This window comes from Pezoporus wallicus, unplaced genomic scaffold (genome assembly GCF_028554395.1).
Source record: "Pezoporus wallicus isolate ANWC-B61680 ecotype Strahan unplaced genomic scaffold, APGP_CSIRO_Pwel_v1 contig_8108, whole genome shotgun sequence".
Taxonomy (NCBI): domain Eukaryota; kingdom Metazoa; phylum Chordata; class Aves; order Psittaciformes; family Psittacidae; genus Pezoporus; species Pezoporus wallicus.
In genome coordinates, this window is record NW_026638088.1 from 1,403,713 (window position 1) to 1,416,925 (window position 13,213).

The 13,213-nt window shown below is 44.9% G+C and overlaps 2 protein-coding genes and 1 long non-coding RNA gene across 13 annotated transcripts in view; 1 reads left to right on the forward strand and 2 right to left on the reverse strand.

Moving 5' to 3' along the window:
- Positions 1–13,213, reverse strand: part of LOC130599114 (uncharacterized) — a 178,059-nt gene that overhangs the window by 37,826 nt on the left and 127,020 nt on the right. The gene's annotated exons all lie outside the window — the stretch shown is intronic.
- Positions 1–13,213, forward strand: part of FGGY (FGGY carbohydrate kinase domain containing) — a 323,114-nt gene that overhangs the window by 17,858 nt on the left and 292,043 nt on the right. For 5 of the 11 annotated variants that reach the window (XM_057409294.1, XM_057409301.1, XM_057409307.1 and 2 more), the window contains exon 1: positions 9,255–9,530. The exons of 2 other annotated variants lie outside the window; for them this stretch is intronic. The gene's annotated coding sequence lies outside the window, so the exon portion shown is untranslated. Of the gene's footprint in view, positions 1–9,015; positions 9,150–9,254; positions 9,531–9,928; positions 10,014–13,213 lie in introns of those variants that run through there. 4 more of the 11 variants (XM_057409296.1, XM_057409299.1, XM_057409297.1 and 1 more) reach the window with 4 other exon arrangements.
- On the reverse strand, positions 6,953–8,894 carry JUN (Jun proto-oncogene, AP-1 transcription factor subunit). The gene has a single exon (XM_057409314.1). It carries the CDS (start codon positions 8,563–8,565, stop codon positions 7,621–7,623), a length of 945 nt encoding a protein of 314 aa, XP_057265297.1. The 5' UTR covers positions 8,566–8,894; the 3' UTR covers positions 6,953–7,620.

Sequence of the window (13,213 nt, forward strand, 5' to 3'; positions counted from 1 at the left end):
TTCGAAGGCTTTGAATAATAACCTCGCTGCCCTCTTAAATAATTTCAAATATATATGCATAAAGTTAGTCATCTAACAAAAACAGTTTCATAATAAGGTATACAAGGACTCACAGTTCTCCTTCAAGTTAATGGGGGCATGAAAAATGTTCCCTGTGAAAGTCAAACCACGATTTATAGGTTTGTCCATATGGGAAGTAGAGCTTGTTTAACCCAAAGTGTGAATTCAAATGAAGTTGGTAAAACTGGTGCAAAATCTGCCTGGGCATTTTTGTACTGTAATTTAAAGTGGGAAGAATGAATTTAAGAGTTCTGACTCAATGTGCAGTAATTTGGAGACTGCTGGCGAGCATTTCTTTCAGAAGATGCCACATCCCTACTGCTTGTACTTGCATTTATGTTCCAGCTCTCCTATTGCCCCCTGTCATTTCAGGTGTTTGTAGAGCTGTGTGGTTACAGAACAAGGGAAGTAATGCACATCAAAATAAATGTCCTGCAATATTCCAAACAGCACTACCAGCACAAATGAGGGAGTGGAAAAGAAGAGGCAGAGGAGGAGGGGAAAAGGTGGCTGCTCAGCCTGGCACCCATGTACAAACCCTGCTTACACACATCAAAGCTGAGCTCCCTCAGGCCAGGAGGTGGATCTGTCAGTGCTCGCCTGGCAACACCGGCCCTTGGTGCGGTACTGGCCAACTGTTTAGCTACTGCAGCTCCCAAACTGGCATTTAAACCTGAACTGCTTTACTGGCAGCTTCTTAAAACACCGCAGCTGAAGCTGTCCGAGGTCATACAGCAAGGCCACAAGTTGTACTGAAGAAGTAAGGCTGTGCACACTTGTGTACCAGTTTGAAACAATTGCTTTTAAAGAGCTGAAGCTGTGTAGCTTTCTTGTAAACACAAAAGTTCAGTCTGAGACAAAGCAAATTCCTGATAAGGAAAAAAGTCTCTGGGACAAAATGTTTTACTTTTGCTAATTTTCTTTCTTTCTACTCTGGGAATTCTGACATCCTTCTTTCCCAACATACTAGGTACAATGATTTTTAACCATCTTTTCTTTCCAGTACTTCTCAGTGGCCTGATTTCCAAACCTGGCATATCCAGCATCTGCAGGACTTGTCCTACTTTTGGTAACTATCAGTCAGTATTTTGAGAAAGACTCAAACTGATCAACTTTATTGTTCCTTTCACAAAATTACACGGAAGCAAAAGCTGTCAGTAGTTGTGGAGCTTTGTTAGGGTCTCTTCCCTAAACATACTAAGCTGAGGTGGGTTGGGAAGTATAGAAGTAGGGAATAAACTTTGCTGTTAACTTGGCAAGGGTTAGCTTTGGTCAGTAACCAAACTGTCAACTCTTGTAATGTCAGTGCTGAAGTCAGCTACACTTATTGTATAGCTTTACACAGTTTTTATGTCATTTTGTGTATAAAAGCACTTTGTTAACTGGTTATAATATATATTAGAAAGACTTTATCTGGCTCAGTCAGGAAGCAGGAGAATGGACAAACTGTATGATAGCAAAGCCAAACAAGAAAACTAGAGATGAATTTTGCCTTGAGGAAATTGGGTTCTTTTTCCACCCTTCAGGTATTTTGGGTCAGACACTTGGTGATTATTTAGCACAATAAAGAGCAAATCTTGATTTGGGCCCTGAGATACCACTGGAGGGTTCATAGTAAGTCTGTTAGTGCCTTCGTGTAAGGAGTTTTGTGCAGTTAATGTTTGGGAATACCTTAATGTTTGTATAGGGAAAAAAAGAGTGTACTACATGTATATGATGTAGTAGAATAAAACTTTGTGTATGGAAATTTGTTCATCACTTACACGTGTACTAGGGAGTGCTAGGCTGTGCTTTTAAACCTGCCACTAATCCACTCAGTGGAGATTCAAAACTTCTTCAGCTATCTCTCTTCAATGTGAGTGCTGTGAATGTCTTTTTGAGTGAATAGCAACGTTCCCTGGATTCTGCCTGCACCATGCCTGTGTTCATAGCATGATAACAGCAGTTATCTAAAAGATCTGCCCTCATCATTGGTGAAAACTCAGGAAAATAGCCATGGATGCTTGGGTTTGAGCCCTTAGTGTCCTCTGAAATAACTATGATTATTCTATGATTAAAATGATGCAGGATCTCCCTACTTGCAGTGATTATTGTAATAATTCAGGGAAGCTCTTAAAATGAATCTTTTCTGTATGTTTTCATGGTGGTGGGTTTCATGTGGAGGCTTTTCTGGCAACTACCCTGTCTGAGCAAAGGCTCGTGTTGCAGGCATCTGTGCAGCTTGTTCCAGGACTGTTTGCTTTTGAGCTCCATCTGCTGGAATTGTATTCTGTTTCCCACATCTTCAGTGTTATTTTGCTGCCAGGTTTCACAGGAATTGCTTTTCATTCAAGACTAAGGAACAAAGTTCACAGCTCTGAGGAATTTCTAGCAACTTGCTGGTCCTTTTGCTTGAGGAGTCAAACTAAGGATTGCTTGGAGAATACAAAGCTCAAAACACAAACTAATTGTGAGACTGAGGAAAAGAAAGAACAGTTTTTTCTTCACTTTTGTCTACAGAGTTAGTTTCTGGGTGTTTTATGGAGATTTGGATTAATCAGATCAGTCATAACCTTCCCATTGTAACTGTTTCTCAAATGTCAGAATATTCAAGGACAGAAGGGACCGTGGTGAAGGTCTAATTTGATTCTTGTAGTTCCATTGTTCTTTAACAAAAAGGGACTGCAAAGAATAATGTGCAAAATTGGAAAAGAGGGTCCTGCTGTGCAAAACCACCCTTAAAAGTGTTGAAGTAGTCAGAGGCTTTCACAGTAAATTATATGATGAGTTTCTACAAGTTTTCTTTGTCAGCAGCACTGTTTTCTGTTCAGAGAATACATTATACTGTAGTGACAGGACATGGGGTGATGGCTTTAAACTTCAGGGGAAGTTCAGGTTATATATATGGCAGAAGTTCTTCCCTGTGAGGGTGCTGAGGCGCTGGCACAGGGTGCCCAGAGAAGCTGTGGCTGTCCCATCCCTGGTGGTGTTCAAGGCCAGGCTGGACATAGGGGCTTGGAGCAAGCTGCTCTAGTGGAAGATGTCCCTGGGGATTGGAACTGGGTGAGCTTTAAGGTTCCTTCCAACCTAAACCATTCCATGATTCTATGATTCTTCTCAACGATAATGTGTATGTCTAGAATCAGGACTGCTACCAGCTCTTGGGTGCAGACACTGGTGTTGGCAGCATGGGTAATTCTAAAGATCAAGCATGCCTCCTCAAAAAGCAAACCACCCACATCTGGAATTTTTCTGTCGTTATAGGATTAATACTACCTTACTTCCCCTATCCCTAAGCTACATCCCTACATGTTACTGAGGGATATTCTGTCTCATCATGAGTTTGTGTGTATGGTAATTTCAAATATTACTGCCTTGCTGTCCATCTGCCTGTTAGCAATATTTTGTATTCACTTACGATGTTTACAGCTTTTTCTTTCCTACACAGCAAACTTTGCCTGAACTGGTTTTAGTTTCTTGATGTGGGTAGCTCCATGTTGTTATACCCAAGTCTTGGGTATAGGAGTAGGGAGATGGAGAACAGAGAAGCACTAGGGTTGATATTAAAGATAAGTGCTCTTTTCTTTGCAGTTCTGCCTTGTGCTTCTCATGGATATGGTATACCTCATTCTGTGGTGTATTCAACTGGTGCCCAAGCTTGTCCCAGCCTGAGTTGGTCCATCTGCCCCCACAGATTTCAGTGATGCTGCCCAGCTCATAACCCCAGAGACCTGGTCAGGGTGATGCATTTGGACAAAACACTCTACTGATCCAGCTCTGTAACTTCCAGGTTTGCCACTGGTTCTGGCTCCACTGTGCAGTACCCATATGTGCTGTGTGACACTAGATAAATGATGTAAGCCTGCTTCACAGTAACCTGGGTGCCTGTCACATTCCTTGCTTCCTGCACAGTTGGGGGGATAAGGTCATTAATGGGTATGCAGTGATGTACTTCACTGAAAGACCTATTTACTTTCTCAGAAAGTAATCACTGTAATGGATTTCTTAGGCTTTTGCATGGGACAAAGCTGTCAGTCATTTTTCACATAGGTTTGGAGGAATATTGTTTGTATTTCCTAACAGCTTCCTATAAAATGGAAAGATAGCCAAGGCATTTCTTGGTTGCTAAACTTCATTGTTAAATGGGTATGTGCTGCCTTAGGTTGGTATTTAAAGTGCCATGTTTTGAGGTCAGTATTTCTTAGACCTACAGAGATGTAGGCAGTTGAGGATCAGGATTCTATTAGTAACTACTACTGTGTTCTGAGATTGGAACTGACTGGTATGTAACTCTTTCCTGCTGTAGAATAAGTTAGATATTGTGACTGTTATTTCTGTAATGACAAGTACTCAGGATTTAAAAGCACGCAGTGAGTAATCATGGTCAACCCTCCTTATAACTCACTTCTCTTCGTGGGATACAAGCGTGAGGGGTTTGCTGGGTTTAGTAGAGACCCAAATTCTAATTAATATTCCTGTGTCCCAAACATGTTGTTCTGATTAGAGGCTCTGTGCTAGGCATTTCTGTGGAGCCTGCCCTGTTTGAAACCCTGCCTTTTTCTGACTTCACTTCCTGAATCCGTTGACAACACTCACAGCCAAACAAAATACATGTTCACAATGCTGTTATTTGCAAAATATTCCCTTGTGAGTACAGCTGGGGCAACAGAAAGAGAGTTTCTCTCTGAATCTCAAAGAAAACTGGCTATTCCTCATAGAAGCGAGGCACATAGCACATCAGGCAGTTTTAATCTAAGCAGTTAAGTAAGTGTTAAAACTTTACATTTCACCACATACAAATGCAGGCACATCTCTCATTACAGTTTGTGTGTATTGATCACTGAGTGACTTAGTGATATACCGAGAGTGCTGAACTGTAATCTCTGCTGAAGTGAACCAGATAGCAACAGGCTCATAGCCCACTACACTGTTTACAAAACAGATGGAGGCAGAGGGAATATAAACTTACTTTGCCCTGTCTTAAGCCTGATGCTCAGATGAGATGTGGACCAAAGATTCATCTAAATCGCTCATCTCTTTCTGAAACTCTGTAACTGGCACTAAACCCCACCTTGCTTGATGGTGGTGGACACCAGCACCTGAGCTGGACCAGGTCGAATAACTCATGGCACAGAAACCAACCTGCCAGGTGATGCCCACCTAAGGAGCAGTGCTATTACTCAGTAACTCTTTAGCTACAGAATGTCATACTCGAGAGAGAGAAGACACATAACTGCAATGCTAAGTGTCCCTGTGTGCGTATTAGGAGAGGGTGGAGCAGACTGTCACTCAGCTGTGTTTAATTAACATAGGATTTTCTCTAATGTATTTATTTAGTATGTAATGAGGTGATGAAGCAGAATGCTTGCTAGTAACATTGAGTCCATAACCCAGCACTGCTGAGAGTTAAACATGCACCTTTGCAGGTAATTAATCTCCTTGCCCTGCTTATTTTGCTAGTTGGCACTTGCTAAATCCCTGTAAAACCACACCCAGCAGTGCTGTGTATTATCCCTCTGCTGTCTATTCCTACATATGGTCAAAATCAACTTACCTTCCGGGTTGCTGACATCAGCAAAATGTACTCTTGGCAAAGTACAGTATCCTCCTAGTAACCCTTTGTTTGGTTGGTGTTGTTACAGTTGTATTCCTCTGACAGCAGCAAACACCATCTAAACGGTGCCTACCTTGACAGTTGGATTTTCTTGTGAAGGGAGATCACCATATAACCCCATTTTAAACACTAAAACAAACCCCTCATGATAAAATGCATATAATATGGGCAGAAAAAAAGCTGGAGGGATGATACTTCTATGCTTCCTGTAAGGAACTGACCCACATTAGTCGCAAGTTTCAGGGTATCATTTTGATAACAGTAAAGGTGTATATGTATCCAATCGTTATCTTGTGAAGTGAGCTTTAATAGGACTACTGCTTGTTTCTAGTTCAATGAGAAAAGACACTCTTAACACTGCTCTAAAAAGTTACCATTCACTAATGATGAATTTCTAATATTTCTGGCTGTCTTTTGATAGCATCTATTTCCTCTTGGCTGTTTGGCTCTAGGCAGCAAGCAGGAAAACATCTGGTCTCCCTGCAAATACATGCTTATTAAACTACAAGAATTGGGCACAGTGTTGAAAACCCTGGTATAATAATTGTGTCTGTCCCCCCCCCACGAGTTAAGCAGCGTGTTTCTAAGACATGTGTTTATATTGTCATTGTACTAAACCCTAAGTTATTTTATTAAAAGTACATGGGAAGCACCAGAAAAGTTGGTCTTTTCATCAAGTGGCTGAAAACAAGCAATAGGAGTTGCTGTTTCTCAGCAAGTTGCTTTTATTTCCCACTAGGCTGTTTTCCTATTTCTAAAAAGCTTAGAACTGTGACCCCCAAAAGGATTTAGAGAGGAAGGGTTAGAAAATTATTTTACTGTTGACAGCAGCATTGTTATAAGTACTCACAACCAAGGATCACCTCCTACCTAGGAAGGACCACAGGAACAAAGGTGAACATCATTGCTGGTTTTGAAGCCTAAAACATGTTTTGTTTTGGGGTTTAAGACAACCACTTGCCTGATCTTCTTGAGGGCATTAATAAGAAAAACATGTCAGATCAAGTCGCCAGTTGCCCCAGTTATGGAGCAACTTCATGCACTGGCTTTCTACCCCGCTACATGCCATCTAAATTGGGCCAGTAGAATACAGCAGGCAAACTGGTCAGGTTAAACTATGAGCTACTTCCAGACAACCCAAAAAGTTGCTTCAGTTTAGCAATGAGGATTCAACTACTCCCTCTCCTCCTCACCCACTCTCCAAGAGCAAGTTGAATAGAATCCCTACCATCAGAGTTCAGCACAAAGGGCATTTTCCCAACTCAGGTGCTATCAAAACAAAAAGTGTGAGGGGGGAAATGCATTTTAATTCTTTTATTTTTTCTTAAATATAATAGAACCTTCTAGATTTTTTTTTCCAGAAACAGAAACATTAAAAAATTATACTTTATTACAAATGGTAAACTCAGAGTGCTAAAAAAAAGCCTCTTATTTACAAACAATACTGGGCAGTGCCCAAATAAACAACATAAAAATAACTTACAAAGTCATGAAGTAGTTTATTGACATTAATCAACTTTCATAAAATAAAATAAAAAAGGATCTGTACATACACAATTGACTCAAGGCAGGCAGAATAGTTCTGGGGTTGTTTATCAGCCTCCCACAAACCTCCCTCCCACTTGGTTTTGTTTTGTTTCTTAAGGAATACTACATAAAGCAATCTACAGTTTCTATTGCAGTTTAACCTTTAATACTGAATGATCATCGAATGTTAGGTCCATGCAGGTCTTGGTCAATGTTAAACGAAGATCTGACATCTCACCGGAGCAGGAACAGCACTTCTCGGCGTGGTGCTGGCCGCTCTCTCGAGCTGAAGGCTCACCAGTCTTTCCACACATGCGCTTTGCAGAGCACAGGCAGGACTCAGCCTTTCAGCTTTACGCATCTGCCACTTTTGGTGGGGTTTGTTTTTTGTTTGTTTTAGTTATACCACAATCTCACAGTTCTCATTTAAGACAGTCTCTTCAAAACGTCTGCAACTGCTGTGTTAGCATTAGCTGGCACCCGCTGTTGACATGGTTCATGACCTTCTGCTTAAGCTGTGCAACCTGTTCTCTGAGCATGTTGGCAGTGGATGCCAGCTCTGAGTTCTGGGCTTTCAAAGTTTTCACTTTTTCTTCCAACCTGGCAATCCTTTCCAACTTCCTTTTCCGGCATTTGGATGCTGCAATTCTGTTTCTCATGCGTTTTCTCTCGGCTTTGATTCTCTCCTGTGACTCCATGTCAATAGGGGACAGGGGAGGAGTTTCCCCTGGCATTTCAGGTACAGTCTGAGGCTCTTCTTTCAAAGCCTGCAGCCTGGGATGCTGCACCGGCATCTGGGGGTTTATGTGATGCTGGGGTGCGTAGCCCATGTTGTTCGCGTTGTAGTTAGGTGCGGAGTTGAGCGCGTTGGGGTTGAAGTTGCTGAGATTGGCGTAAACCGGGGGCTCGCTGTGCAAATTCGTGTTGAAACTACTGTTGCCGGCCATGGAGGACACAGGTGCCATGCCGCTGTTCACAGGTTGAGCAGCGGAGGTCACGCTGGGCATAGTGTTCTGGTTGTGCAGTTCCGCCAGCGCTCTCACGAAGCCTTCCGCGAACCCTTCTTGCTCGTCGGTGACATTTTTGGGGCAGAGGAACTGCGTCGGGGTCGGCGTGGTGGTGATTAACCCATTGCTGGACTGGATAATGAGCCGCTCCAGTTCAGGCGAGGCTAGTTTCAAGAGTCCCACGTCCGGGGAGGTGAGGATGTCGGCGTTCTTGTTTCTCAGGTGCGGCTTCAGGTTGCTGGATGGGTCGGACAGGTTCAGCGTCATGTTCTGCTTCAGCACTTTGGCGTTATTATATCCATACCCGCCGCTCTCCGGCGGCACGAAGCTGGCGTTCAGGGCATCCTCGTAGAAAGTAGGCTCCATCTTTGCACTCATAGAACAGAGTCCGCGGAGTGGCGCCGGGAGCTGCGGCAGAGCCGAGAAGCCGCCCGGCCGCCGCTTGCGCCCCGCTCCGCCACCCCAAACCCTCCCGGCCGCGCAGGGAGCGGGAACGGGGAAAGCAGAGCCTTACTTCAGGCCGGGGCGCGGAGAGCTCTCCCGGCGCGGGCCGGGCCCGCGGTGCTTGCGGCCGCCGCGCTGAGAGTCCGCCCGGTGTGGCTGAGCGGCGCGGGGCTCCGGCGCGGTGCTTGGTCCCCCTCCTCCTGCTGCTGCGGGGCCGCTCCGCCGCCACAAGTTGCCGCGAGAACTTTGTCCGCTTCCCTTCGCGCCCTCCCGGCTCCGCTGTGCCGCCGCTCTCCGCTCGCCTCTACCCAACGGCCACAGCCGCGCTCCCGCCTGCCCGCCCCGCGCTCTGAGCCCGCTCCCGGCGTGGAGCCCTTCCCCGCCGGCCGGGCGCGCCCGGGGCTGGCGGCCGCGGAGGCCTCGCCCTCGCTCTCGTCCGCCTTCACCCTCCGGGGAGCCCCGTCGTGCGGGAAGGGCCTCCCGGCTCCCGGCGCGCCGCCAACGCTGCCGGCTGTGAGGTGCGGGGAACGGCCAGCAGCGCTGTGGGGCCGTGTGGGCCTCCCTTCCTCCGTCTGATGCCGCCTGGTCGCTGTGGGGTGTCGGCGAGGGCACGGCTTGTCGGTTCCTGGCCTCAAAACCGCGCCAGGACGGCAGAGGAGGAGAGGGGATGTAAAGCCTACAGGAAAAATCCCGGCTCCAGATGGGCTTCCCTAAAGTCGTCCTCCAAGGGGAGGGGACAGCACGGCCTAATTTTAGACAGAGTGCCCTAGTATTACTGTGGATGTACAGGTTAGTCGGGAGGGAGAATAAAAGCTGGAGTCGAAGCATTCTAGTCGAGGAGGAGAGTTTGCGCTGGCATGTTCACCTGGGAGTAACAGATGGGTGATACCTGGTTCGCTGTCACTGCTCCACGCTGAACGTGGTGTGCACATCCCTCATAAAATATATGCCCTGCTGCCTGGGTTCATTTCTCTTACCTTTCCCCTCCACACCCTTCTCTCTGGGAGGTGTGAAGTTGTGAATGCTGACAGGCCTCTGGAATAAAGTGCATCAGCTGTTTAAGGACCCGAGATGGCAACACTGGGTAGGACAGGGACTGAAGCGGTTTACTGTTGCTAACAGTGCAACAAGTGCTCCTTAGGCTTGCAACACAAAGCTGTTGTTACGTGTTGTAGGATAGACCAGTGAAGAGCTTGGTCTATCAGGTTTAATCACTCGTTACGATAGATGAAGCTGACAAACTTCTGTCTAGGTTTGAAAATACACTTTCAAATTCTCTGGTGCTATTTTTTCCTAGACATAATGACATAATTACCAGTTATGGTGTAGGAAGCAACAATGAAGCAAACAGAAACAAGGGCAGCTGCGACACAGAAGTGAAGGTCTGGCTCCCCTGTTTGAACTTGCACATTTATTTTGCTCTGTTTCACCTGGGTGTTCCCACCTGGCTTCATCTGACCACACGGTGGGCCCTCGTGTTACTTTGTGTGAGAACTGGGACTGTGCAAGTAATACCCGCACTTCTCTATGCTTGCGTTAACAGCCCGTGGCATGAAATGCAAAGCTTTGGCCGGGAAGGGAGGGCTTGCTGCATGTTGCTGGTATACACACAGCCTTCACATAGGCAGCATCTGCCTGTCTTGCAGGTAACTGAGACTCAAACTGCTGTTGGAGCATCATCTGCCAATGGTTTAGCCAGAGAGCAGTGAGCTGTTGCATATGCATAAGAATCTCTGAAATTCATTAGTGCGGTGAACGCTAGAAGCAGTTGTTTAACTCCTTTTTAAGCTTTACATAAAGATAAATAGAGACTGGTGACTGACTCTTATGGCACAAGAGCCAAGGGGCATCAAATGAAGCTGGCAGGTTCAGAATAAACCAGAGAAATGTCTTCACAGAAATGCAGCTCAGCTGTGGAACTCCTTGGCAAGAGTGCTGTGTGGACTCAGGGACTCTAAAGTGATTAGATGAATTCACAGCACAGAAATCACTTGAGGGCTATCAAATGCAGCCTGTTGGCTCTGGAAAGCCCAAAGCTTGTGCCTGGGAGAGCATCCTGAAGCAAACCTGCTGTGTGGTGCCCTGATTTTGTGTGCCTCTCCAGGTATCTGTTCTTGGCTCCTGGCTGAGATAGGGGATCTGGTCTGACCTGACGTGGCTGGCCTTGCTGTGCTCAAACTCCCCTGAGATAGCCCATGAAAGATCTGTGTTGTGTCTCGGTGCGTTTCTGGTCTTTATAAAGGGCTTGTCTATGCAAAGAAGAAATTCTGGAGAAACGTAAGGAGTGAATTTTGAGTAGTTTGCTGTGTGGATCGTGTTTCTTATGAAATAAGAATTATTTTAGAATTAAGCTAAAAAGGTTTTGTTTTGGTTTTTTTTCTGGCTTCTGTTACATAGGAAGCCATGCAAATACTTCGCTTCAGTCACTTTTCTGTATTGACAATACTAATTTTGTTCTGATTAATTGCCATATTTAATGTGTTAGAATTTCATTGGTTTGGTTTATCTTTTGGGGGCTTCTCTGCATGTCTCCTTTGTCCTAGAAAGCCAAGTTCAGACTACAAGGAACATGGTCAGTGTAGCTTTAATCACTCTAATATATATTTGTATAAGTTGAAAAGCTCTGCCTCTGTAGTTTGTCCAGTTCAGCCCCATTCTATCAAATGCAGGTTTTTCATTAGCTTCAGTGTGTGTTAGATCGAGCTGGAGGGATTCATTTAAAGTCATTTAATGTCTTCTCCTTTTTTTTCCTTATCCTCCACCCATTTTAGTTTTCGACTTCCTTCCTTTTGCAGAGGTGGAGTTTCAGGACCAGACATTCCAGTTTGCCAGAGACGTGTTGCTACCGAGGCCTGTAGCTATGGGGGACACCCATCAGTCCACTCATTATGTTAATTGCTACTCACTTAGAGGTTATTTGGCCGGGGCCGGCAACAGACAGTCGAGCTGGTCAGAAAGGTTGTGCATAGCAGGCGAGAGCTCTGAAATCAAAGCCAAATGCTCTTTGCTGCTCCGAGGGGATTTTCTGCCTAATTCGGGACGAGACTGGTGAGCGGGTGCTTAGGGAGGTCTCAGCTTAGATTTCAGCCAAGTGCCCCAGGTTCTGCCCCTGAGACTCACTGAGTGCTGCCCATGAACAGTGATCCTTCCTGGCCATTAGCCAAGGAGCTGGGAATTTTGGTGACTATGCCCTGATTTATTGAACACCTCTTACTTTAGGGCTTTTCCCCCCTCCTTTCCTGGTGTCCTTAAGTGAATATTCCTTTAGTAGCATGAAGGAAGAATTACAAACCCATTTATAAACCATAGCCATTTACATATCTCACTAACCTAGCTTGTGGGTAGGGATTGAAATGAACTATCTCTCTGTTGCTGTGAGAAGCAGACGCATGGAGCAGCAGTAATGCAGATTTTGATTTATAAAGTTCTCTAATCAATCAATGCAAGCCTTGAGTGAAGCAATCAGATCATCTGAATAATTAAATGGCTTTTCAGGGACAAATTAAAATTTCTTATACATACCACATCCATCTAAATGATATTTGGTGACCAGGAATAAATGGATTTGTTGTTTTCTTCCCCTCCTGTAGCACAAATGCTTTTGGCTTATTTCTAGACCATTTGTAAAAGAAAGAAGAAGGGGTAAATGACAGATTCTGTTCTTTTATATTGGAAAAGGTGCTCATGGAAAGGAAACACTTATTTTCATAGTTTTCATCTTTTTTTAAACTTTACTATATTCCACTGTCTTGCTTTTTCTCCTCAGCAGAGATGTTTCCACAATATTCTTCTTATATAGACAATTATTTTTGTGATATAGGGTATATTTAAACTCAATGCATTCAAATGTGACATCCTGTTTCACCTCTGCATGAACTAAGTAAGAGTGGGTATTACTGGGTCTTCTCACACTCTTTTTCACTTGCTTAAGGAATTACTAGAGAGCAGGTTTCCCCAGCTGAGGAAGACGAGTTTGAAGAGTCAGAAGGAGCAAGTGTTTCTCTTTTACTTACTGCATCAGAACACAGAAAAAGAAGCTGGAGTGAGAGGGCACAAAGAACAGAGTTTCCTTAGGCTAACAGGAAGACAGATAATTCCTGGGTGCTCCTGCTCCCAATTCCTCCCTGTGTTTTCATAGTCAGTCCAAGTCCACTGGAGTCTGCAGCACAGCAGAGGTACGGCAAAGAGGTGCCACCTCATCCACCCCCAGCTTCCATGGCCTCCCCTTTTGCTCTTTGCTCCCAGGAGGGCTCATGTGGCCAAGTAGAGATCCAGGAACTGAATCTGGCTGAAAGCTGAAATTAAATATATATAATATTTATATATTTGAGGATACAAGGGAGGGGTGGGAATGCATTGGCTGGGGGAAGAGTGGGACTAAGAGCTTGAAGTGAAGGACCCTGGAAGCAGATCTGAAAGCTGGTCTTGAGCTAGTCTGCAGTTTGCGCATGAAAAGTGCTTCTCAGAACTAGAGGCACTTGTAAATGAATATCATGTCCATCTCCTCCACCCTCAGTTACTCATCGCATAACCAAGCCGTCCGCCTTTAGTCCTTTTCATCTTTCTTCTTGTCAAGCCCTTT

What these genes read in the sequence shown, in the direction of transcription:
- JUN (XM_057409314.1), bottom strand. Translation starts at nt 8,565, where the DNA reads ATGAGTGCAAAGATGGAGCCTACTTTCTACGAGGATGCCCTGAACGCC.